The sequence below is a fragment of the Ascaphus truei genome, chromosome 1 (assembly GCF_040206685.1).
Source record: "Ascaphus truei isolate aAscTru1 chromosome 1, aAscTru1.hap1, whole genome shotgun sequence".
Classification (NCBI taxonomy): domain Eukaryota; kingdom Metazoa; phylum Chordata; class Amphibia; order Anura; family Ascaphidae; genus Ascaphus; species Ascaphus truei.
This window is the reverse complement of record NC_134483.1, coordinates 353,021,853-353,046,853: the sequence shown is the minus strand read 5'-3', so window position 1 is coordinate 353,046,853 and position 25,001 is coordinate 353,021,853. Positions and strand designations below refer to the sequence as shown.

General features: G+C 44.1%; 2 protein-coding genes across 3 annotated transcripts in view; both read right to left on the bottom strand.

The window, feature by feature from the left end:
• The window catches only part of LOC142499679 (alcohol dehydrogenase 1-like), a 48,399-nt gene that overhangs the window by 8,681 nt on the left and 14,717 nt on the right, over window positions 1-25,001 (bottom strand). Inside the window, exons 5-8 of one of the 2 annotated variants that reach the window (XM_075609418.1) lie at window positions 19,566-19,785; window positions 9,769-10,029; window positions 7,137-7,272; window positions 5,600-5,738 (exon numbers count right to left, since the gene is read on the bottom strand). In XM_075609418.1, coding sequence (XP_075465533.1) covers window positions 5,600-5,738; window positions 7,137-7,272; window positions 9,769-10,029; window positions 19,566-19,785 — 756 coding nt within the window. Of the gene's footprint in view, window positions 1-5,553; window positions 5,739-7,136; window positions 7,273-9,768; window positions 10,030-19,565; window positions 19,786-25,001 lie in introns of those variants that run through there. The other variant, XM_075609408.1, reaches the window with a different exon arrangement.
• The window catches only part of LOC142499690 (alcohol dehydrogenase 1-like), a 115,085-nt gene that overhangs the window by 75,434 nt on the left and 14,650 nt on the right, over window positions 1-25,001 (bottom strand). The gene's annotated exons all lie outside the window — the stretch shown is intronic.

The following is a 25,001-nucleotide window of genomic DNA, read 5'->3' as shown; positions in this document are numbered from 1 at the left end:
GTCTTTGTGGTAAGCATTCAGACCACCCTGGGTCAATTGGACAGATAGGACTCCAAAAAGCAACAACTTCTGCTCCACGGCCGATACAGCATTCACTGAGCTGGATGATGCAGTCCTCCGGTTTCTTCAGGCATCACCTGCATCATCCAGCTCAGTGAATGCTGTATCGGCCGTGGAGCAGAAGCTGTTGCTGTTTGGAGTGCTATCTGTCCAATTGACCCAGGGTGGTCTGAATGCTTACCACAAAGACACTTATGTAAGTGCAATACTTTGTGTTTTTTTTTTAAATATTAAAGCAATATTATACTATTCTTGCTTTTCTCCTTCTATATGTGGATTTTCCCTCCCTTCCTATGGAATACTGCCTCTGAGATTACAGAGCACCCGTCTGGATATATTCAGAGTTGGTTACTCCTAACAACCACACTGCCTGACTATCACGTTTGACACGTGAGTGCAAAATCTATAGAGTCTCCAGTATTATTTCTCTACTATTGAACTATACATTATTTGCATTATTGGGTGTTTGTATTTTATTTTCTTCCATGTCCTGATGAAATTTGCGCACCTGCTGTTCTTCATCGTTTGCTGTTTGGATTGGGATTGAGTCCTATTTCGGGAGCTGCACTTTTTTAAGGATAGTATATTTGTTTTATCTCTTAAAGTGGTGTTATTTGCACTTATTGTTTTCCCAGCTCTGCAAGGGTCTGGCGCAAAAGCCATGGCCCCACCCAAGCAATGTGACTGGTTCGGACTGGAGCAAGAGTCACGCCCTGTTCCTGAATGCCCCCCGTCTAATCTCCACCAGAGGGAAGGGCACGGTAACAGCCAATGCAGATTGAGTACTGAAGACAAGGGAGGAGCCAGATGTGGCCGACCGCACCCTCAGTTCCTCAGAGCCTGGCAAGAGAGAAGAGATATCCTACTAGTACGCTTGTGCCCGGGCCTACAAAGAGACTTAACCATGTCCATCGAGCTGGAGTTCATGCACTACTGTCTGCCTGGTATTGAAGGTGTAAGGGAAGAGGTACCTGAAATACCTCAAGTGCGATTTTCTAGGCGGTGAACTGGTATGGGGTACCAAGTGTGCCCGATTCAGAGCCAGATTTCTAAAACCCACGCTGCTGCAGCCTACGGCTTTCACAGAAAAAGATGCGACCGACCCTAATCCTCTACCTCAGCTATGTTGGTTCCTGAGGGCCCTTGCACCTAAGAGGATGCTCCAAGGGGTCCGTGCACCCCGATTATCCCAGAGCAATCTGAAATGGTTCCAGACCCTGTCCCCGCAGAGGAACCAGAAACGGGCAGTGAGCCGGAACCAACACAAGAGCAAATGGGTAAAATGACTGTCTGTGGTGATGAGGAACCACTGTTGACAGAGGTGCAGGTGCCGGAACAGGCCCTGCTGATTGCCGCTTTTGATTCTGAAATGATCCGGTACCTCTCCCCTGCGGAAGTGACCCTACCTTCATCTAGTATCAGTAGCTGTCGGTTGTCCGTGGTGTTTCGGCTGACGCTGGATGCCCAGACCGAGGTGACAGAAGAACCGACCTTCTAAGCGGCTCTCACCGACGCAGAGTCTGAACCTGATGATGGCAACCGTGAGACCTGAGAGGCGGAAGAGCGTCCCGATCGTGGAGGTGCCCAGCGGCCTAACCAGGGATTCTACGACGCCCATGGAGACTACCGGTATGGAGGTACCCTCTGGTGCCGAGGCCCACGAGGATATAGATGACGATAACGAGGACACACAAATCCAAATACCGGATGTCGACGCACTTCCGGTACGGGACCTGGAGCTGTGCCAGGATCTCATGATACCAGCCAGTGATTACGTCATTACAAGAGTGACCGCTGGGGCGGAAGAGGAACAGCCAATTCCCGCTGCGGTGATTACCGCCCTGTAACAGGGGAGTAATCCTTGTTCAAGTAATGTGCCTTTAATCTAGCAGTGTGGTGGTTAACTACTGGTAGTCAATTAATAAACACCACCTGCCTGATTTAGATTGCTTACAAAAGCCTGTCTGTTGAGACAGGAAGTGACTCCTTAGCTCACTTGTGAACTGAAGTTTGGAGACAGAGCAGAGGTTCTTGAGTCTCCAAGGAGAGACTGACCAAGAGAACACAGATCTCTGGAGCTGACCATGTCTTGAGCTCTGCCACAAGACACAGCAGAGCTGCTTCCAAGACAGAGGGGAAACTTCTAAACCTGAATGCTGACAAACCCTGAAGAAAAGGTAGCAACCAGGGACAGAGAAGATTTTCCCTCCAAACTACAAGGAACAGATAAGACTTTTATTACAAGACTTTTTATATCTGTTCTTTTCATGCTATGTGTTTGGGGCTGGGAGACATGCTTAACTAAGGGAGTTGTGAATTGCATATTATTTCACTAGAACCACTCCCAAGTGAATAGAAGCTGTGTTTCCCCTTGTTTGGATGGTTTCCTGATGTGAGGAAAAAGGCACAATAAAGCCTCGTTATAATTTCACCTTTTAAAGTCTCTAATTTTGTACCTCTGTGAACATCCGTCTACATGCTCCAACTCCCATAAAAGGAGCCGCATTCATGAACTCTCTTCGTGAACTCTTAGGCTGCGGTCCCAGTTAGCACTGGGGCACGCGCGCCCGGCGGGGGTTGGGGGCGGCGCGATCTCTGGTCTTCAGGGAGAGAGGGAGATTGCGACGGGAGTGGGCATGTGGGGGTTTTGCGGGGCGTGGCCATGAGCTCACACGGCTTGTTCACCCTCATTAGGTGAACCGCCGGCGGGGGTGTGGCCACGCCTCCGTCGCAAGTTCTAAACTCAATTTCATTGAGTTTAAAAAAACCTGGCAGTATCGCGCCTGCACCTTCAGTGGGAAGGTGCGTACTGGGCCCAGCCCCATTGAGGGGCGGTGCTTATACGCACAGCGCACACTGAGGCGTGCATTGTAGCTGTCACTGGGACCGCAGCCTAAGTCCTCAAGAAGGCTAAGCCACCTGTGCCCTGAGGTACCGACTACCGCTTTCCTGTCCCAGTTCCCTGGAATATTTACTGGCTCATAGGCCTATGCCAAATCCTGCTGCGGAGCCTCACGTAGTCAGCGTGTGCTGGTGTCTAGTCAGGATGAGCTCAATGTTAAGGACTCTGAACAAGACTTTAAGGACTTTAAGGACCCATACACATCGACTAGTTCTACCCTTCTTTGAGTTCTACTGTAAAGAATGTATCTACTGGCCTCCATCAAGCTGGTGTTCCACCAGGAGAAGTAGAACGAGCTTCTCTGGATTACTATTCTAAAAAGGGGGCTCTGTGGGCCACGCAGACTCTGAAGAAACACAGAAGAATTCTGCTGCCAGTGCTCAAGGGCCAACAAGCGTAGAATGTCTTATTCTTAGAACATAATGGCACACGTCTGCAGCATATAACTATCACTCTAAACAAGCGTATTAAGCGGACCCAGTGGAGCAGGCTGGGGAGAGGGGTAAGGAGAGGTGACACTAAGAGTCGCCGACCATTCAGAGAACAGCCAGGCTGACGCTAAGTCACCCACCATCCACTCTGCCAATGAAAATACCTGCTGTCACGCTGCTTGATCCGGTGTAACCAAAGAGATAAAGGTGAACTACCATTGAGTGAATGCCTGCAGTGATGTGTGTCCTGGGATCCACGTGCAACCAGCAATGGTAATCGGAAAAGCCAAACAAAGAAGCGGTGCACTGAGGTAAGTAGAGAACCACACGCAGCTCTAACAAAAAACGACTACTTTATTGAAAAAAAGACTCTGAAGCCTGCCATTGACTGGAAGGATTGGGACTTTGGGGACAAGTTTCCTAATGATGAGGATGATGATATGACATGTAGTGTTACTTCTGGGGGTAGTCAATATACTGTAGTGCCGACGAGTATACTAAAATAGATCTGTGGCAATCACCAACAAGACCCAGGTACATGCTGGGTACATGCTGCAACATTTCAGTGACATTTCTGCAGACTAATGGCCCATCGGATTAAAAGTGTGGGTCTCTGGCAGTCCCATTCAAACTGAACGGGACTGCCAGGGACCCCTGCTATGTTAATCCGATGGGCCATTAGTCTCTGCAGAAATGTCACTAAAATGTTTGCAGCATGTACCCAGCATGTACCTGGGTCTTGTTGGTTATAGCCCCAGATTTTGCATGGCAAGTTTTAGAATACTCGTCGGCGCACCTGTACTATGTCCGTAACCTCTGATACTTGAGGTTTTACGTCCCACACTACCTCTGGGGAGGGACCTGTTAAGGAGGCACCTGTTAAGTCATTGCCCTGGTGGCACCCTAGATTTCACGGGTATGTGCCATATATGCACCGCACCCGATTTTTACTAGAAGCGTGTGATGTGGTAGATTACTGGTGGGAGGAAGGAGAGTTCTGCCCCAAGGAGACAGCGAAAACTATGATAATCGCGAGAAGTGGTTGATTGATGTCATCAGGGCCTACATTCATGCTCACAGCAGAAGCACATTTCACCATGTAGAAGAAAGGGTGGTTTACCTAGTTGATGTGTGGAAGATGGGGAGATTCATCTACATGGACATGGTGGAATACATATCTGAGTGGCACCCCAAGAGGGTGTTTTCAGTAACAGTGCCTGACAGTACTGGATCACTAGTCAGCAAACCAGACCCTGAGAATTACTACTGAGAAATAGGTTCTCCATGTTGGGAGGGATCTGGGTTAAAATTAGGAAATGCTGAGACTAATATGTTAGGTACTGTGTAGGCAGCTAGTATGTATCATGTATCTGTTATGACTGACATACTGCTGTTACTTATTAATTTGACCTGTTCTGTTTAGGATATGCATCTGAAGAATGGTACCTGCAAATTTCAGTCCCAGTGAGAACATGGGCGTTTCTACCAGAGGAAGATTGTAGTCAGGCTGGTTTCTGGCTACCAGTCTGCCTCACTGGCTGTAAACTCTGCTAACAGCAGGCCTGCCAGTAGTAATCATGGGATTTCCCCACTCCCTGCAGTACCATTGAGTGACAGGGGGAGGAGGTGAAACTAGGCATGGGTTCACCCAATCCTGGGTCAGACCTGGTGGCCTCCTCCAAGCTGTACTGCCACCCAAATTCAGTAGTGCCTGAGCATTGGGTGTTCTCTGTTCCTCTTCCCATTGGGGAGAGTGAGTGTGCATCTTTCCCGTACTCCTGCTAGAGGGGCAGGGAAGAGCAAGGATAGATGCAGGGACACTTGACCCGTAATGGATGTCCATGGACCATCCTACAGCTGGATAGACCACCACAGACTGCATAGGGCAGAGACCTGCTGTAACGGCATTGTACTGAACAGAATTAAGCTGTTCCTGTTTCATATACGTTTTGCCTGGTGTGTGATCTTACTGGGGAGGAGAGGGAGTATTTCTACTCTAGGAGATTGCCTCCATACATCTGGAGCCTGCGGCCTGATGAGGAGCTGCACTGCTAGAGAACCACGTGGGGTATGTACCCCAGAAACCTGTGTGCAAACTCTGTATTATGGTATAGAATAAGCCTGTGTTACCTATGAGTTGTAATAGGAAGCCGAGCTCAGTCATTTGAGAACTGTTTACTGTGTCCAATGCATACACACAACATACCTTTTCCCTTTGTGCAAGAGATCAAATCCTTCGTTGATTTCTTCAAATGGTAACTTGTGAGTTATCAGCCCATCCAGGTCAAATTTCTTTTCCATGAAATCACAAACCAGTTTAGGAACATAATCTTTGCTCTTCCATCCTGTAATAAAAGTTACATTGTAAACTTTAAAACAAATATGATTCTTCTATAATGCTGACAGTGTATAGAGTGTGTTACATAAAATTATACATGCCCAATGAGTCTCTGCCCTAGATAACTTACAATTTTAGTTTGGTGACGAGAAGAAATAGAGGGAGAAAAAAACACTACTACCAAAAATTAAACAAATCAGCACTAACAACTCAGCCTAGTCTCTCAGGCGGTGCTCCCCAGGAGTAAGACATTGAATTCATTAACAAAACAGGATGGGACTCCCAAAAGAAAGGAATCCCTGTAACTCCACAAAACAGGGGCACTCACCGTCGTATGAAAAAAATATATAAAAATAGACATTTTATTAATTGCCAACAATGACAAGGACAGAAACAATAAAATTCTAAAAAACATATAAGGTTACACTCCCTTTCTGCCAAAAATGGAGGTAATACCAAGCAAGTTACCATAAACTTGCTACAAAGATAAATAGACTAAATGCTAAGTAGGTAAAAATACACCTAGATAAAAAAGTTTATTGTATAACTGAATGCTAGACAGATAGCTAACAACCTACAGAGAACCACAAATCACAGAGGGGTATGCACAAGATCCGCTCCTGAAATGGCTGCCCTACCGTAGGAAAGTGCAGATATAACAGATACCATACATATGGGAACATATAGTAAAGGGGAAAATCCAAGCCTGTCAAGATGATCAATTTTAGCAGAGCAAATTGTAAATCTACCCCTCTGTCTAGTATAACAGAGGGTACCTGAAAATGCACATGTAATGATGTATGCAACAGTGTGCAAAATAGATACTGGGTGATGACTGTATCAGTAAATATCAGTGTCTAAACAGTGTAGCCAGTATGTATCATGTCTAAATACTGAAAAAAGTATCAGCTTCAAAAAGGTAGTAACCACAGATCATACTAAATAGACCAAGGGAGAAAAATAGTCCCATAATGTCTGTCACAAATATCCTGATCCATATTAGCCCTGTAAGGCAATATGAGGGTATGATTATAGCATAGATGTGCAGGTAGTCCTAAGAGTGAGGAATGAGGCAGTCAATGCATCACAAAAGACGCAGCAGCATTGATGACGTCACCCACATGCATTGTCTCAGTTTTCTGAAGCACATGGGAGACGGACGCTCTGAGACGTCACAAACATCCATATAAATAAATATATTAGCAGTGTGATTAAAGCATGGGATTAAATGCAGAATGCAGATTATTCAACAAAAACACAACTGCTGTCCTTTATTTGCAAATAATTTTTATCCACGTCTTCTTTTTTCCTGTCTGTTAATTTTTTTTTATGTCTACGATTATGTTGAATAATGTATAAAGAGTATCATAGTGTTGCAACATGATCTTCACATAAAGTATAGTACCTCCAAACACCGCCCCTTTCAAGGTGCGTCCAGTGAGGATCAGCATAGGATCGAAGGAAATTTTAGCTGTTGAAGGAGCCACTCCAACTATAACTGAGGTCCCAAAGCCAAAGTGAGAGGACAAAAGAGCAGATGTCTGAGGAAAGGATACACAATAATAACCTGGTGCTTATGTCATAAAAAATAATAAAGCATACATTTCCAGCAAAGGTAAGGAGACAACAGCACTCAGAAGGTGCTGGTAATGTATGTTTTACATGTATATATATATATCAGAATAAATGAGTTCTTTAGTATTAGGTGATACTTTTTTTATTTGGAGTAACAATTTATGTCATAGGACAAGCTTTCGAGAGTTCTCCTCTCTTCCTCAGGTCAGCAATACTGATACACAAAAGTTTCATAGAAACTATGAGGAAGAGAGGAAAACTCTCGAAAGCTTGTCCTATGATATAAATTGTTAGTCCAAAAAAAAGGGACTATCGCAACTGGACTAACACGGCTATTTCTATGTGTGTGTGTGTATATATACATATATATATATATATATATATATATATATACATATACATATATATATATACATATATATATATATATATACATATATATACATATATATATATATATATACATACATATATATATATACATATATATACACACATATATATATATACATATATTTACATATATATACATATATATACATACATATATATATATATATTACAATGGCAGAGAATCCCAATGCCACATCCAACATAACAAAAATACACAGTAAAATACTTATACAGTATATTCTCTTGAAAAATGGTCATTTAGTTTAACCCTTTGGCCAAAGCATTGTAAACATGCGAGCCACATCAAGGCAGACCCTGTTTGCATGTCCTAACACTACCAGATAAAATACTAATATACCTACAGGTTAAGGATTACTTGAACATGCAAATACAATACTGTAAATGCAGAACAGTTTCTAAAAATAAAAGGATGAAACAGAAAACACTATACATAACCATATACTGTAGCTAAATTTTATCCCAGAGAGGTCACTGGCGCAGACGTGAGATTCACGTGTTATGTCCAAACACACCTCTGTTGAAATCTGGTTTTCATAAACCCTTGCTAAGCTTTAAGTACAATTTTTCCCCATTGAAACAACATAAGCCCACCCCTGTCATAAATCAGCTGCGAGACCGACAGTTTTATGACGGAGAAAAAAAAAACCTTTACACAACATTTGAACCCTCCCTTAATATATAAATATACTCATAACTTTCCTTCTGTAATACTTAGAAATATGAGTTACATTAACAGATTTGGGCACTCATCACGGTAACAATGAGACTAATCATGAACGTCTTAATCCTAAATTTGAGCTACAAATCTATATCTGTCTCTGAGTACCTGCTGGACCTGATGTGTCTGTAATCATTATATGCCACTCGGTGCCACGGATACACATATGCAATGCCCAGCATGTTCAGCAGATGACGTCACATGATCTTGTCATGTTTAATAAAGTTCTTCACTGAAGCTTACCCTGAGTGTCAACTCTCTCTGGAAAGTACCAGTAAGTCCTCACAAACATTTAGCTTTCTTTGAAACCTAGAGACCAGTATCTGCTCATCTTTTACAATACTCTAAACTCACACGTGTCACCTTGAGTGGGCCATCACTGGCCCACCCATTTAAGCCCTCTTTGAAGACAAGCAAAAACCCGGAAAAAGTCCTGACCTGTTACAAACCCGACATATTGTATTTTAAAATCAATTGTAGCTCATTAACCCTTGAAGCACCAGATGGCTTAAAATACATAATATCTCATTATCATGAGAATTCTTAATACCTTTTTGCTTTGATGATATAGGGGGAAATCACCTTTAATCCTTTACACCTTTTACCTTTCTAACATTGCTAGGAATTTTTTTTATTAATATATTTGAATGCATAAAAGTATTTTCATGCTCCATTTGGGGAGGCAGATAGTTTACCATATAATTCTGTTTTTTATTTATTCTTATATATTTTTTGAGACACTTAAAAATTAGGAAACACTACATTTCCATGTTTATAGAAATCTATTAGTTTCTTACAAAAAAATTGGACCACACATTTATATCAGCAGAACAAGATAGGAGTAATATTAACATCAACATCAGATACCCTTTTTCCCATGGTGACAAGGAAGTGGCTTTATTTTATAATAAATTCTATTCCAGGACCTGTTAAAACCCAGTACCGTAAAGCAGGGGTGCTCAAATCCAGTCCTCAAGCCCCCCTCCCCACCCACCAACAGGTCGGGATTTCAGGATATCCTAGCTTAAGCACGGTGGCTAAATTAGAGGCTCAGTCGAAGACTAAGCCTCTGATTGAGTAACTTGTGCTGCAGCAGGGATATCCTGAAATCCCGACCTGTTGGGGGACCTTGAAGAGTGGAGTTGAGCACCCCTGCCTTTACGCACAACTCTAAGAGGCTGATTCTACATGTGCCCAAGCGGCCGATCGGGTCATTTTTGGACACAATTGTGTATTGAAGTGCTGTGCGCATAGCAGGATGGGCTAAAACAAGACAAAACTGGAACACATTATAGATCAATAATCATATTTGCTGGAATGTGCTACTAACCATTATATCAGTGTTTCCAATGCATTCGAAAGAATAATTCACTCCTTCAGTTGTCATCTTTGCCAGCACCTCATGAATGGGATTCTCGTTGTCCTTTGGGTTGATACACTCAGTGGCTCCTAACTCTCTTGCTTTTGCAAACTTGTCACTGTTTATGTCTACCCCAATGATCCTGGCTGCACCGGCTACTTTACATCCAATGATCACAGAGAGGCCGACTCCTCCTAAGCCAAATACAGCACAGGTGGATCCAGGCTCAACCTGTAGTGGGTGAAATGTTCAGACAGAAGTGTTGAATCGTAAAACAATTTTGCATGCTATAGTCAGATCAGTTCAAAGGCACATTCCTCCAAACTTCCCCAAATAAAGTGCTGGCAATGTATGTGGACTGCACACCCAGTTCTGATTTAGGGATGGCTTGCTTTTCATTCCACTCTATGCATAACCATTGACATAATCCCCATATAAAATTAAGAGTGCAACAGAGAGTATGTTAGAGTTATTGCAAGACTCCATGTTGGTCCAAAACAGCAGGGCATCTAAGCCTTTCTAAGTTGCCAAATGTGTGCCTAATGTTTAAAACAATTCTTGGGCAGTTCTTATTGTAAACAATTTACAGTTTGGAGCACAGTAAAATGATGCACAGGCATGGGTTCTCTACATCTCTGTGACAATGTTTTTTTAAATAAAAATAATGGGGTGAAAGAGCAAAAAAGCCCCAATATCATACACCTTTAAGGGTTTAGACCAGAGGTGGCCAGCACGACAACATTCGGAATGGCTCACCAGTGCCGAAAGTTGCGCGCCCTCGTTAGTTGAACTGAACTTCCACGTCTTCTCTGAATGCCCAAGCTACCCTCTGCTGCGGTAATGGAGGCCGCCCCACCCCCCAGCCATTCCCAAGGTAAAATGCTTTGGGTTGGGGGAGGGGTTAAGTGGGAAAAAAGGGGGGGGAATTGAATGATGAGAGGAGGAGAGGGATTGAGTGAGAGAGAAGGGGGGAGAAATTCGGTGAGAGAGAAGATGGGGGGGAGAAATCAAGTGAAAGAGGAGGCCGTAGGACAGTGGTCCACAAAAAAAATTGTGTTCATTTGTTGGCACGTCTAAAAAAAGGTTGTCCACCACTGGCTTAGACAAGTGAGTAAAATATGGCATATCACAAGAAATCCCTGACCTTGAAAGAAGGTGTGTTTTAACACGCGAAACACGCACGTCCTAAGTAACAGACATTGTCCTGTGCACGAGCAGGGTCTACCAGACCGCATAAGGTCTGTACTATGGTAAGCGCATGCGCACGCATCAATGAGAAATACCTGTTTCCCTATGACAGTGCATTTAGTGCAGACGCGCGCACGCACACGGCAGAGAGCTTTGGCACAGCAGCTGTGTGGAAAGACAAAGCAATTTGTCTTTTCCAGCGGCTGCCGTACCACATGACACTGTGAGCCAATCACAGTGAGGCCTACCCTTGTGACATCATGGCTACGCTTCCTAGTCACGCGCGTCATCTCTTGGCCTATGTGCACAAAACTCGCGCGCGACGTGCACGCGCAGCGTAATGCACGCAAGCGCTTGCTATAATACCGACCTGATGGTGTCAACGCTACGCCGCTGCTCCCTGTCTCAAATTCATCCAGCACTCAGGCTTCCCAGCATTGGTGGTTCGTAGGGGTTGCTACATCCTCTATTTGTCTGCTTCCTGACCAGTTACTTGCAGACACATTGCTACTGTGTATACCAAATAGCTAAATTCTTATTCAGAAGATGCTCATAGTGTCAGTGTGAGCGGTGTTCTAACCACAGCTTCTCACAGCTCTCTTCACGGCACAATACACTACAGTATCTAAAGGAGGCATATACTTATGGCTGTAACTTATCGGGTATTGATCCCGTCACTATATGAACCTGTATCTAGATATTCATTAATACTTGGGCAGATTTAGATCTTGGACCTATGCTGAGATTTTTGATATGTCAACCTATTGTTGATAGTATTCACAGCACTATATAGTATCTAAAGGGGCATATACTTACACATAAACTTATAGTCATAATGTAGAGGGTACTGACCCCTTCAGTATATGTGCCTGAATCTAGATATCTTTATTCTTTGATTCTTTATTGTCACCCTATTTCTGATAGTATTTACTGTATGATTTATGTAGAGAGGTTACTGATCCCTGTATTTTACACATCTGAATATAGCTACGTCTGCTACTTGTGCATTTATAGCCTACCTGGTATTAGCTTTTTTAAATATCAGGTAACTGCTAAAAAGTCAAAACAAAAAAGGGGCGCAAAAGGAGAAATAAAACTTAATTAGTATATCACAATATAATTTATATGTCAATAATGGAACATATAACACTCACATTAAAAGAGGTGGATCAGAATGATCCTATTATCTGCATATCCACAGAGGGTCGGGCTCCATTAACCAGGAGCCCCGCAATCTCAAAAGTACCCAGTTATTAAAGGGAAAAGTCCAGCTGTAAATATGGTGTTCAGCAGCCAGATTCAACTTTCCGTCGGCGTCCTCGTGGTGTACTTGGATGGCAACTTCCGGGTGTCCGTTGTCACGGGCGTCACATTGCTGTGTATGACCCCACCACACAACTCATTTCGTGTCGGAATGACACTTCATCAGGGGTTGGTCTTGTGATCCCTAGGTAGTGTTTAAGTACCGTGGCTAGATAATATCTTAGCCAATAGGGATCAAACCGGATGATTTACTATAAGCCATCCAATTAGTATAACACAATTACATCACTGCTTACTAATAGACTAAACAAACTGATCATTAAACCATCAAACAAATTGACAGTACATTACACAGACTAAAATAAGAAAGCAAACACATAAAAATAATGAAAAATAAAGTATAAAGCAAACATTGAACAAACAATTAATTTTAGATACAACTGTATCATTAGAAATACTATCAATTATCATTAAAATATCCTTAATAAAAATCAGTGGTATTTCCTAGACCAAAAAATGAATAATACTAACATTTTTCATTGGGTCTTAAATTGATACAAACACCAATATTTGGATGCAAGTAAATATGCATGCATCCACACAATTATCATTTATAAAATGATGAATACCATGATAAAATGTTCAACAATGTGCTTGACAGCCTTAGAAGTATATATAAATCTAATAGATATCCACAATGTAGTATATTTTTACCCAGAAGGTAGAAAAAACAGGATATTCAGCGCTCGTGCTGTGTGATGGTGTGGATGATCCCTTTGCAGCATGTACATAAAGCGTCTCCCCAGAAACTTTCAAATCTAGGTGAACCCCCCTTAGAAAGGGGGGAAGGCACCCTGAAATACAAGATAATAAAAAATGCACAAATGCGCACCAGGGATTAGTGGAAGGTAATTTATTAAAAATACACAAAAACTGAGGGGATCCAACCCCACCTCAGAACAGCTGTGCAGCTGGACGGCTAAGTACTACCAAGGAGAACACCTGATGGTGACTAAACCCTAAGCTGCACAGTATACAGTACAAATACAGTAAAATTTATATAAAAAACATGAAAGAAAAAAACAAACATGAAAACAACCTATCAACAGATTTGTATAGAAACCGCCATAGGGTTGGGCACTGGCAAGGGGAAACGGACACTCACAGTAAGACAGTCAGCAGACTCGCGGTGGCTGCACAGGATCCGGATCTCGGCACCGCGGAGATGGATACACGTAGAGGTCACGACAGGTCATCCTGCGCTTGTATGCTGGTAAGCTGAGACGGAGCCTGCAGGAGACAGCAGCGGTTTTATCCATCTCCGCGGTGCCGAGATCCGGATCCTGTGCAGCCACCGCGAGTCTGCTGACTGTCTTAGTGTGAGTGTCCGTTTCCCCTTGCCAGTGCCCAACCCTATGGCGGTTTCTATACAAATCTGTTGATAGGTTGTTTTCATGTTTGTTTTTTTCTTTCATGTTTTTTATATAAATTTTACTGTATTTGTATACTGTGCAGCTTAGGGTTTAGTCACCATCAGGTGTTCTCCTTGGTAGTACTTAGCCGTCCAGCTGCACAGCTGTTCTGAGGTGGGGTTGGATCCCCTCAGTTTTTGTGTATTTTTAATAAATTACCTTCCACTAATCCCTGGTGCGCATTTGTGCATTTTTTATTATCTTATATTTTTACCCAATACATACAATAGAGCAAATGAAAACAAAGAATCAATGAAAGTGCAAGGGGGACACAATTTGTCATGCTATAAAAGAGAAAGAATATCTTAACATTACAAGTTAGATACCTTAATACATATTAAATTCAGTGTCTTCTCCTTTACAGTATATTAACAATGATTGAATCCTATAGTGAAAAAACTGGAACACTGGAAAAGAATTAATTAAAGTTTATCACTTCAGAAAAGGGACCAATTCAATTAGTTCATTGAGACCCCGGGTGCTTTACTTCCCTGGGTATAGATCCAGAATTGTTCCCTTTGGAGAAGGAGATTTTCTCTATCACCTCTCCTATGATCTCTGAGAACCATTTAAATCTCTCTGAAGTGTACAGTAGTTCTTCAGCTTTACCTTCATGGTGGATTAGAAAGTGTTGGGCCAGGTTGCGAATTCTGTTTGGCATTTTTGATCCCATTAATATGTTCACAAATCCTGACCTTCAGTGGCCTAATGGTTTTCCCTATATACATAAGTTTGCAAGGACAATCAATAATGTATAAAACAAAAGTAGTAACACAATTGATAAACTGTCCAATCTCATATATTTTCCCAGTTTTCATATCACATACTTTTTTTATCTCGCTTCATATGCTTACATACTAAACATCTGCCACATGTGTAATTCCCTACTGGTTTTACAAGAAAATTCCCATTAATTGATTTATTACTTAAATCGTTTTTCAGAGCACTGGGAGCCAGAGGACGGGCTGACTGGCTGCCTGCCTGGGTGGGTGACTGCCTGCCTGGGTGGGTGACTGACTGCCTGGTTGTGTGACTAACTGACTGCTTGGGTGGGTGACTGACTGGCTTGACTGACTGACTGCCTGGGTGGGTGACTAACTGACTGCTTGGATGGGTGACTGACTGCCTGGATGGGTGGGTGTGTGACTGCCTGCCTGGGTGGGTGACTGACTGTCTGGTTGTGGTACTAACTGACTGCCTGGGTGGGTGACTGACTGCCTTGGCGGGTGACTGACTGCTTTGGTGAATGGGTGACTAACTGCCTGGGTGGTGACTGACTGACTGCCTGGGTGACTGACTAACAGCCTGGGTTTGTGGATGACTGACTGACTGCCTGGGTGGGTGACTGCCCCTGAATGCCTGGTTAGCTGACTTACTGACTGGATGGGTGGGTGACTGCCCGACTGCCTGCCTAGGTGAGTGACTGCCTGGGTGGGTGACTGACTGCTGGGTGGGTAACTGACTGCCTGGGTCGGTGGGTGTGTGACTGTCTGCCTGGGTGAATGACTGACTGGCTGGGTGGGTGTGTGACTGACTGCCTGGGTGACTGACTAACAGCCTGGGTTGGTGGATGACTGACTGACAGCCTGGGTGGGTGACTGCCCCTGACTGCTTGGATAGCTGACTTACTGACTGCCTGCCTTGGTGTGTGACTTGAATGCCTGGGTGGGTGACTGACTGCCTGGGTGGGTGACTGACTGGCTTGACTGACTACTGGGTGGGTGACTGTCTGCCTGCTTGTGTGGGTGACTGCCTGCATGACTGCCTGCGTTACTGACGGAAGCCTGGGTGGGTGACTAATAGACTGGGTTTGTGGGTGACTGACTGACTGCCTTGGTGGGTGACTGCCTGGGTGTAAGATTGGGTGGGTGACTGCCTGGGTGCGTGACTGACTGCCTGTGTGGGTGACTGACTGCCTGGGTGGCTGGGTGTGGGACTGACTGCTGGGTGGGTGACTGACTGGCTTGGCTGACTACCTGGGTGGGTGACTGCCTGCCTACGTGGGTGGGTGACTGCCTGCATGGCTGCCTGCATTACTGACTGACTGCCTGGGTGGGTGACTAATAGCCTGGGTTGGTGGGTGACTGACTGCCTTGGTGGGTGACTGCCTGGTTGGGTGACTGTCCCTTGACTGCCTGGGTAGATGACTGACTGACTGGGTGGGTTGATGACTGCCTGGGTAGGTGCCTGACTGGGTGGGTGCGTGGGTGGGTGACTGCATGTGTGGGTGACTGCATGCATGGGTGGGTGGCCCCACCACATTAAAAAAAAAACACCACCACAATACATATAGACATTATCCCCACCTCCCCAATACATATACAAAATACCCCCACCACACAAATACATTTACAAAATAAACCAACAACCCCAATACAATACAAAATACACCCACCACCCCAATACATATAAAATTCAGACTTACCTTGGGGATGGTGTCAGGTGGGAGACTAGTAGATGCGGAGGGGGGATAGTGAATGCAGATCGGGGCTAGTGGATGTGGAGGGGGCTAGTGGATGCGGATGGGGGCTAGTGGATGCCAAGTGGGGCTAGTAGATGCGGAGGGAGGTTAGTGGATGTAGAGGGAAGCTAGTGGATGCGGAAGGGGGGCAGTGGATGCGGAGGCGGCTTGTGGATGCACAGGGAGGGCAGTGGATGCGGAAGGGGGCAGTGGATGCAGAGGGGCCAGTGGATGCGGAGAGGGGCTAGTGGATGCAGAGGGGTCTAGTGGATGCAGAGGAGTGTAGTGGATGCAGAGGGGAGCTAGTGGATCCAAAGAGGGGCAACGGATGCAGAGGGGGGCAGTGGCACTCAGGCCATGGGACCACCGCACCCGTCTCCCCAACATCCCCTCTTCCCCCTGCTCAAACAGCCGCAGCGAGCGGCAGCGGTAACCGGGGAAGCGCTGGTAGAGAACCGCACCTGCCACATGGACCCACATCCCTGATTGAGGAGGGAAGCACGAGGAGAGTGGGAAGTCCCGCATGCGCGAACCGCCAGACTCGCTCCACCCCCCTTACCCAGCTGGTCCCATCTCCAAACCTGTCTTGTTGTGGTACTAACTGACTGCCTGGGTGGGTGACTGACTGCCTTGGCGGGTGACTGACTGCTTTGGTGCGTGGGTGACTAACTGCCTGGGTGGTGACTGACTGACTGTCTGGGTGTCTGAATAACAGCCTGGGTTGGTGGATGACTGACTGCCTGGGTGGGTGACTGCCCCTGACTGCCTGGTTAGCTGACTTACTGACTGGATGGGTGGGTGACTGCCAGACTGCCTGCCTAGGTGAGTAACTGCCTGGGTGGGTGAATGACTGCCTGGGTGGGTGACTGACTGCCTGGGTGGGTAACTGACTGTCTGGGTGGGTAACTGACTGCCTTGGTGGGTAACTGACTGCCTGGGTGGGTAACTGACTGCCTGGGTCAGTGGGTGTGTGACTGCCTGCCTGGGTGAATGACTAACTGGCTGGGTGGGTGTGTGGCTGACTGCCTGGGTGACTAACTAACAGCCTGGGTTGGTGGATGACTCACTGAGTGCCTGGGTGGGTGACTGCCCCTGACTGCTTGGATAGCTGACTTACTGACTGCCTGCCTCGGTGTGTGACTGGGTGGGTGGGTGACTGCCTGCTTGGGTGGGTGACTGACTGGCTTGACTGACTTGTGGGTGGGTGGGTGACTGCCTGCCTGCTTGGGTGGGTGACTGCCTGCATGACTGCCTGCATTACTGACTGACTGGGTGGGTGACTAATAGACTGGGTTGGTGGGTGACTGACTGACTGCCTTGGTGGGTGACTGCCTGGGTATATGACTGGGTGGGTGACTGCCTGGGTGGGTGACTGACTGCCTGGGTGGGTGGGTGACTGACTACCTGGGTGGGTGACTGCCTGCCTGCGTGGGTGGGTGACTGCCTGCATGACTGCCTGCGTTACTGACTGACTGCCTGGGTGGGTGACTAATAGCCTGGGTTGGTGGGTGACTGACTGACTGCCTTGGTGGGTGACTGCCTGGGTGGGTGACTGCCTGGTTGGGTGACTGTCCCTTGACTGCCTGGGTGGATGACTGACTGACTGGGTGGGTGGATGACTGCCTGGGTGGGTGCATGGGTGGGTGACTGCATGTGTGGGTGACTGCGTGCATGGGTGGGTGGCCCCACCACATTAAAAAAAAAAAAAAAACCACCACAATACATATAGACATTATCCCCACCTGCCCAATACATATACAAAAAAAACCCACCTCCCCTATACAGTACATATACAAAATACCCCCAACTCCCCAATACATATACAAAATACCCGCACCTCCCAAATACATATACAAAATACTCCCACCACCCAAATACATTTACAAAATAAACCAACCACCCCAATACAATACAAAATACACCCACCACCCCAATACATATAAAATTCAGACTTACCTCGGGGATGGTGTCAGGTGGGAGACTAGTGGATGCGGAGGGGGGATAGTGAATGCAGATCAGGGCTAGTGGATGTGGAGGGGGGCTAGTGGATGCGGATGGGGGCTAGTGGATGCTGAGTGGGGCTTGTAGATGCAGAGGGAGGCTAGTGGATGCAGAGGGAAGCAACTGGATGCGGAAGGGGGGCAGTGGGTGCGGAGTGGGCTAGTGGATGCAGAGGGAGGGCAGTGGATGCAGAGGGGGCCAGTGGATGCGGAGGGGGGCTAGTGGATGCGGAGGGGGCTAGTGGATGCAGAGGGGGTGTAGTGGATGCGGAGGGGGGCTAGTGGATCCAAAGGGGGGCAGTGGATGCAGAGGGGGGCAGTGGCACTCAGGCCATGGGACCACCGCACCCGTCTCCCCAACAACCCCTCTTCCCCCTACTCAAACAGCCGCCAACGAGCGGCAGAGGTAACCCGGGAAGCGCCGGAAGAGAACCGCACCTGCCACATGGACCCACATCCCTGATTGAGGAGGGAAGCGCGAGGAGAGCGGGAAGTCCCGCGTGCGCGAACCGCCAGACTCGCTCCACCCCCCTTACCCACCCGGTCCCATCTCCAAACCTGCCAGGCCCCCGGTCCCATCTCCAAACGTAATCTATTAATACACTATGGGGATTGGTTATAAAAGTCTGCAGGCTGCAAAATGTATAAAAAATTATGTAACAAGTCTATCAAGGAAGAAATTCCCATTTTGTTTCCCCGTCAGCAGATTTTGCATTACTTTCCCGCAATATGACTGATAAATAACACCTACTGCAAATTAATCCATTCAGTAATCTATTTATCAAAGTCTCCAGGCTGCAAAAAACTGTCCCCAGGCTTATCAAAGAAAAGGAATCTCATTGAAACAATGACATTTGCTCCTTTGATAAATCTGGAGCAGTATTTTTATTAACCTGGAAAATGTGATAAACACACCCCCATGACTGTTGATTAGATGTTGGTTAGATATTTATCAAAGTCCCTTGACTTTGAAAGTTGTGTAAGATGTACTGCTCTGGACTCATCACTGAAGGCATTCTCATCTATCAAAGTTTATGCAGGTTTTCAGCTTGGATACTTTGAGGAATAGTGTCTACAGTAGAACACGATATGGATTATTTATCATAGTATTCTGGCTGCAAAACAAAAGCAGAAAGTTGTGCAAAAAATAGCGTCATAGTCACTATGTTACTATGATGCAATAATATTATAGAAGGTCTGATTGTGTCCTACAGTAGCTGTTTACTGACAAATGCCGAAGGCCATGCTGACCCCTCAACTAAGCCTTAAAACACATCCACATTTTGTCCCCTGTGAAAATGCACATTTTATGTTTGTGAAACCCGCAGTAGCATCCAATCATGTTTTTTTACTTCCTAATGATAATGATAAATCAACACTTACCTTGGCGGTGTTCACAGCAGAGCCATATCCTGTGGAAAACCCACAGCCAATCAAGCAGACTTTATCCAGAGGGGCATCGTCACTTATTTTAGCAACAGCTATTTCATCCACCACAGTGTATTCAGTGAAGGTGCTGGTGCCTATGAAGTGGTATATCAGCTTCCCCTTGCAGGTAAATCTGCTGGTATTGTCAGACATCAGCCCAACATATTTACCAATGCTGTTTAAGAGACACACAAACAGTTTTCTTCAAAGCACCACTGATATGTTCCTAGTCTGTTTAATTTATTTTGTTGAAAAAAGATAACAGCCCATACACGTAAAGGTGACATGGTCTAAGCATGTTATGTGTTATTGTTTGTTAATTATATTTATTATTTATTTGTTAACATTGTAGAAGGAGACCTTGCCACAGGAATTAATGGAATGGTTAGTAGAGATTGGCGAATGTGTCAAAATTTGGTCCTCAAATTTCTTTTAATATTCGATTTGCAGACAAATATTTGCATGGAAACTTGTTGCAAAAAATTCATACAAATGGATTTAATTTCACCAGTGGGCATTATGAGATCTATACCTGGGACATATGCTAATTTGTTATGCAAATGACTTCTGTTAGCATATTTCTCAGGTATCTCAGGTGTGCCCAGTTTTTGTGCACAGGTGTCTCTGCACATGTTGTTTGAAAAAATATGTATACTGTATATAGCACTTGAAAAAGTTCAGTTTAACAAAATGACACTGCACACACCCCCATGTCACAATTCCTTCTTCAATAGTGCAAATACCAAGAAAATATACCTGTTAAAACATAGAGTGTAATCCTTTGTTATTACATGTCTGAATTCATCCACTGGTATGTTGCACCCAGTTAGGGAGCACAGCCAGATATAGGTTGAGAAGAGAGTTCCAACTTGGCCACTCTGTCTGTATAAAAGCATGTACTTTATTGGATGAAACAGTTAAAACAATGTTGCACAGAGACAAAGGGGGCGATGCACTAAGCTGTGATAAGTGCTTTTAAGACCGCAAAGTTATTTTTAAGACCGATACAGCCTGCTGCTCGATTCACTAGGCAGTGAGAACAGTGCTTTATCGGTCTTAAAAGGCATTTTTCAAGCCCTGTGAAAATAATCCGGCCGATCAGGCAAAAAACAGTCAGCGGGATTCAATAAACAGGGATAAGTCAATCGTGCTTTAAAAGCACGCCAGAAAAATACGCCAGCTAAAGGCAGGCGCAAAAGAAGCTGGACAGAAAACAAATTTCGTTTACCTTTTTTCAGGCACACTATTCATACAACAGGCTGGCGAGTGTCCGTGGCTGATCCCCGCAGGGGATCCGGCGGTACTCGATGGCCTGCGTTACCAATGGTGTGTCCCAAAACAAAGAAACAATACTTTTAAATAAATACACACCCTACCCTTCCCCGCCCCTTAACACATACATTACAGTAATGGGCAAAATCACTATTATCCAGATATGTATAATAGTACATGTGCCCATTTAAAATATAACATTAAGCCGCATAAATAAAGTAAATAAAACTTGCACTCACCCCTGCCAGGCTGCCACGGTGAAGGCCATCCTCATCCTCATCCTGTCCATGTCCTCCGTTGCTACAAACAATACAGAACAATACAAAAAGACAATCTAATGTCCCCTAACCCCTTAATCACCTTAGTGGTTAGTAACTGCTATAGTAATTAAGGGGTTAACCCACCCTCCCCCACTACCCACCCGGTAGGTCTAAACACACATCCTTGAGGACAATATCCCCTTCACCCAACCCCGCTACCCACAATAAAATCAATACACACTATAGCCCTACTACCCACCTCTCAAGCCCCCAATAAAAATGACAACATTTAATAAACACTGATACACAACCCACCCCCTGTGCCTCCACAAAAACAATATTTATTTTTTTACACACAGGATTAATACTACAGGCCGACGGGGTCCCCGGTAGTCCCGAAGGGTGTCCGCAGGCCCCACTGTGCACCCTGGGGGTGCCCAAAGGTGTCTGGGGGCCTCCGGGTGGTTCCTGCTAGGCTCCGTAGGCCTCCAGGTGGTCCCTGTGTGTCCCCACGGGCCCTAATGGGTTCCACAGGTGGTTACCGTGGGTGTCTGAGGGTTCTTGGGTGGTAACAGTGGGTGTCCGGGGTCCTCAGGAAGTCTCTGTGGTTCCCCGCTGCCCTGCGGTACCAATCCTTTATGTAAAAAATAAAACATGTCCTACATTTCAATAAATACACCTCCCCCCCCCCACCAAAACACATACAATACAGTAACGGGCAAAATAACTATTATCCAGATATGGATAATAGATTATTTGCCCATTATTAAACACAACATTAGCCAGCATAAATAAAGTAAATAAAACTGCTCTACTTACCCCTGGCAATATGAAGGGCGTCCTTGTCAGCATACTGCAGGTCCATGTCTTCTGTTGCCAGAAAGCATACATACAGTAATAAATACAATCTAATGTCCCCTAACCTCTTAATCACTTTAGCGGTTAATAACCACGAAAGTAATTAAGGGGTTAACCCACCCTGTGCCACTACCCAACCAGGAGTCCTAACCACCCTCCTCAGGCAACTACCCACACCCTTCACCCATTCATTGATACAGTGGCTACATCATGCCCAAATAATATGGGCATCATTTACCACTATAGCAGGAAATGGGGAAGGATTAAAAAAACAGGCCAAATAAAAAACATTACATAGCCAAATCAAACACAGCACATATCAAAATAAAACACAGCACATAGCAAAATAAAACACACCACATAGCAAAATAAAATACAGCACATAGCAAAATAAAATACAGCACATAGCCAGTTAAATAGATAACAAATGCCAATAAAACAATTGAATGGCACAGTGGGTACATGATGCTCATATAATCTGTGCATCATTTCACACTATGCCACTCAATGGTCAATCTTAAAGAAACAATCATAAACAAGATCCAATGCCATCCAAACAATCAGAAAATACAAATAAATCAAGAAGTTAACAGAACTAAATTACCAACAATCAATTAATCCAATCCAAAATAAATTCCACAATTCACAATTAAAAGACCAAAACCAAACCATTATGAAATAAATGAAAGCTCAAAGTAAACACCTTACTAAACCTTACTACACTAAATGTTTACTAAAGTAAACGTCTTACTAAATAAAAATAAAAATTAAATTGCCCAAACATTACTAAACAAATAAGCAAAATACATTTAAAATACATAAAAACAAGCATTTGCAAAAACCACCAGTGATTGTCCCTGTATGTATGTATGTATGTATGTATGTATGTATGTATGTATGTATGTATGTATGTATGTATGTATGTATGTATGTATGTATATCCATAGAGACATACATAAATACAGTGGCAATGAATGGGCATCCCAAAAAAATTCAATCACAATAAAAAATAAAAATCCTGTAAAAGAAAAATAAGATACATTCAATTATTTTTTACTTACCTTTAGATGTCTTCACCCTCCGAATGCCGGGGAGACCGCATGCTCTCGAACCAATCCACGAACAGGAACAGGCCACAGGCCACAGGTAAAATAATCCAAAGTCTTTTTCTTCTTTCTTTTTCTTCTTCTGTAATTTGTAATCCAATTTCATCACTTTCTTGGGTCTTCTGGGGTCTTCTGGGATCTTCATCTGTATCTTCTTCTTCATCTGTATCTTCCGCAGGCACCCCCTTGTCCTCCTATTGGAGGAGGAGGTCCTCCATCCTTGGCTTCTTGCCGTAAAATCACTCTGCATAGGCTTTTATAGGCCTATGACGTCACATTTTCGACAAATGGTTCCCACGGCTCTGATTGGCCAATGAAAACCATGTGCTTTTTACTTTTTTCTTTTTGGTGACGTCATGTAAAGGAAATGAAGCCAGCCAATCAGAATGTCTGTGCTTCCTTTCCCTTTAACATTACGTCATCAAAAGCAAGATGGCCGGCATCACATGGTATTTGAGCCAATCAGATCGTGGGAACTATATTCCCAATGTGATTGGCTGCAGTAGACCATTTGACTCCCTTTGGATGACGTCACATCCTATCTCCAAAAAACTCTGTCACATGGTCTACTACAACCAATCAGTTTGGGGATATAGTTCACACGATCTGATTGGCTCAAGTACCATGTGATGGCAGCCATGTTGCTTTTGATGACATCATGTTAAAGGGAAAAGAAGCACAGCCATTCTAATTGGCTGGCTTAATTTCCTTAACATGACGTCACAAAAAATAAAAAATAAAGGAAAGGCACATGGTTTTCACTGGCCAATCAGAGCCGTGGGAACAATTTGCCAAAAATGTGACATCATAGGCTTATAAAAGCCTATGCAAACTCATTTTATGGCAAGAAGCCGAGGAGGTAAGACCTCCTCCTCCAATAGGAGGACAGATAAGGGTGTGCCTACGGAAGATACAGATGAAGAAGAAGATACAGATGAAGATCGCAAAAGACCCAAGAAAGTGAAGAAATTGGATTACAAATTACAGAAGAAGATAAAGAAAGAAGAAAAATATTTTGGATTATTTTACCTGTGGCCTGTTCCTGTTTGTGGATTGGTTCGAGAGCATGCGGTGTCCCCGGGATTCACAGGGTGAAGACATCTAAAAGGTAAGTAAAAAAATTGAATGTATGTTATTTTTCTTTTACATGTTTTTTATTTTTATTTTTATTGTGATTGATTTTTTTTTTGGATGCCAGTTCATTGCCACATACATACAGGGACAATCAATGGTTGTTTTTGCAAATGCTTGTTTTTATGTATTTTAAATGTATTTTGCTTGTTTGTTTAGAAATGTTTGGGTTATTTAATTTTTATTTAGTAAGATGTATTTTTTAGTGGTGTTTTAAATAGTTTATATCAGGGGCGGGGGGGGGGGGTGCTCGCTTTTTGATGGGGCTTCTTTTTAGTAGTTAGATTTTGTCGGATGGTATTTACTTTGAGCTTTCATGGATTTCATAATGGTTTGGGTTTGGTATTTTAGTTGTGAATTGTGGAATTTATTTTAGATTGGATTAATTGATTGTTGGTAATTTAGTTCTGTTTACTTCTTGATTTATTTTTATTTTCTGATTGTTTGGATGGCATTGGATCATGTTTGTGATAGTTTCTTTTAGATTGATCATTGACTAGCATAGTGTTAAATGATGCACAAATTATATGGGCATGATGTTCCCACTGTGCCATTCAATTGTTTTGGTGGCATTTGTTATCTATTTATTTGGCTATGTGCTGTATTTTATTTTGCTATGTGCTGTGTTTTATTTTGATATGGGCTGTATTTGATTTTGATATGTTCTGTGATTTTGATATGTGCTGTGTTTTATTTGGCTATGTAATGTTTTTTATTTGGCCTGTTTTTTAATCCTTCCCCATTTCTTGCTATAATGGTAAATG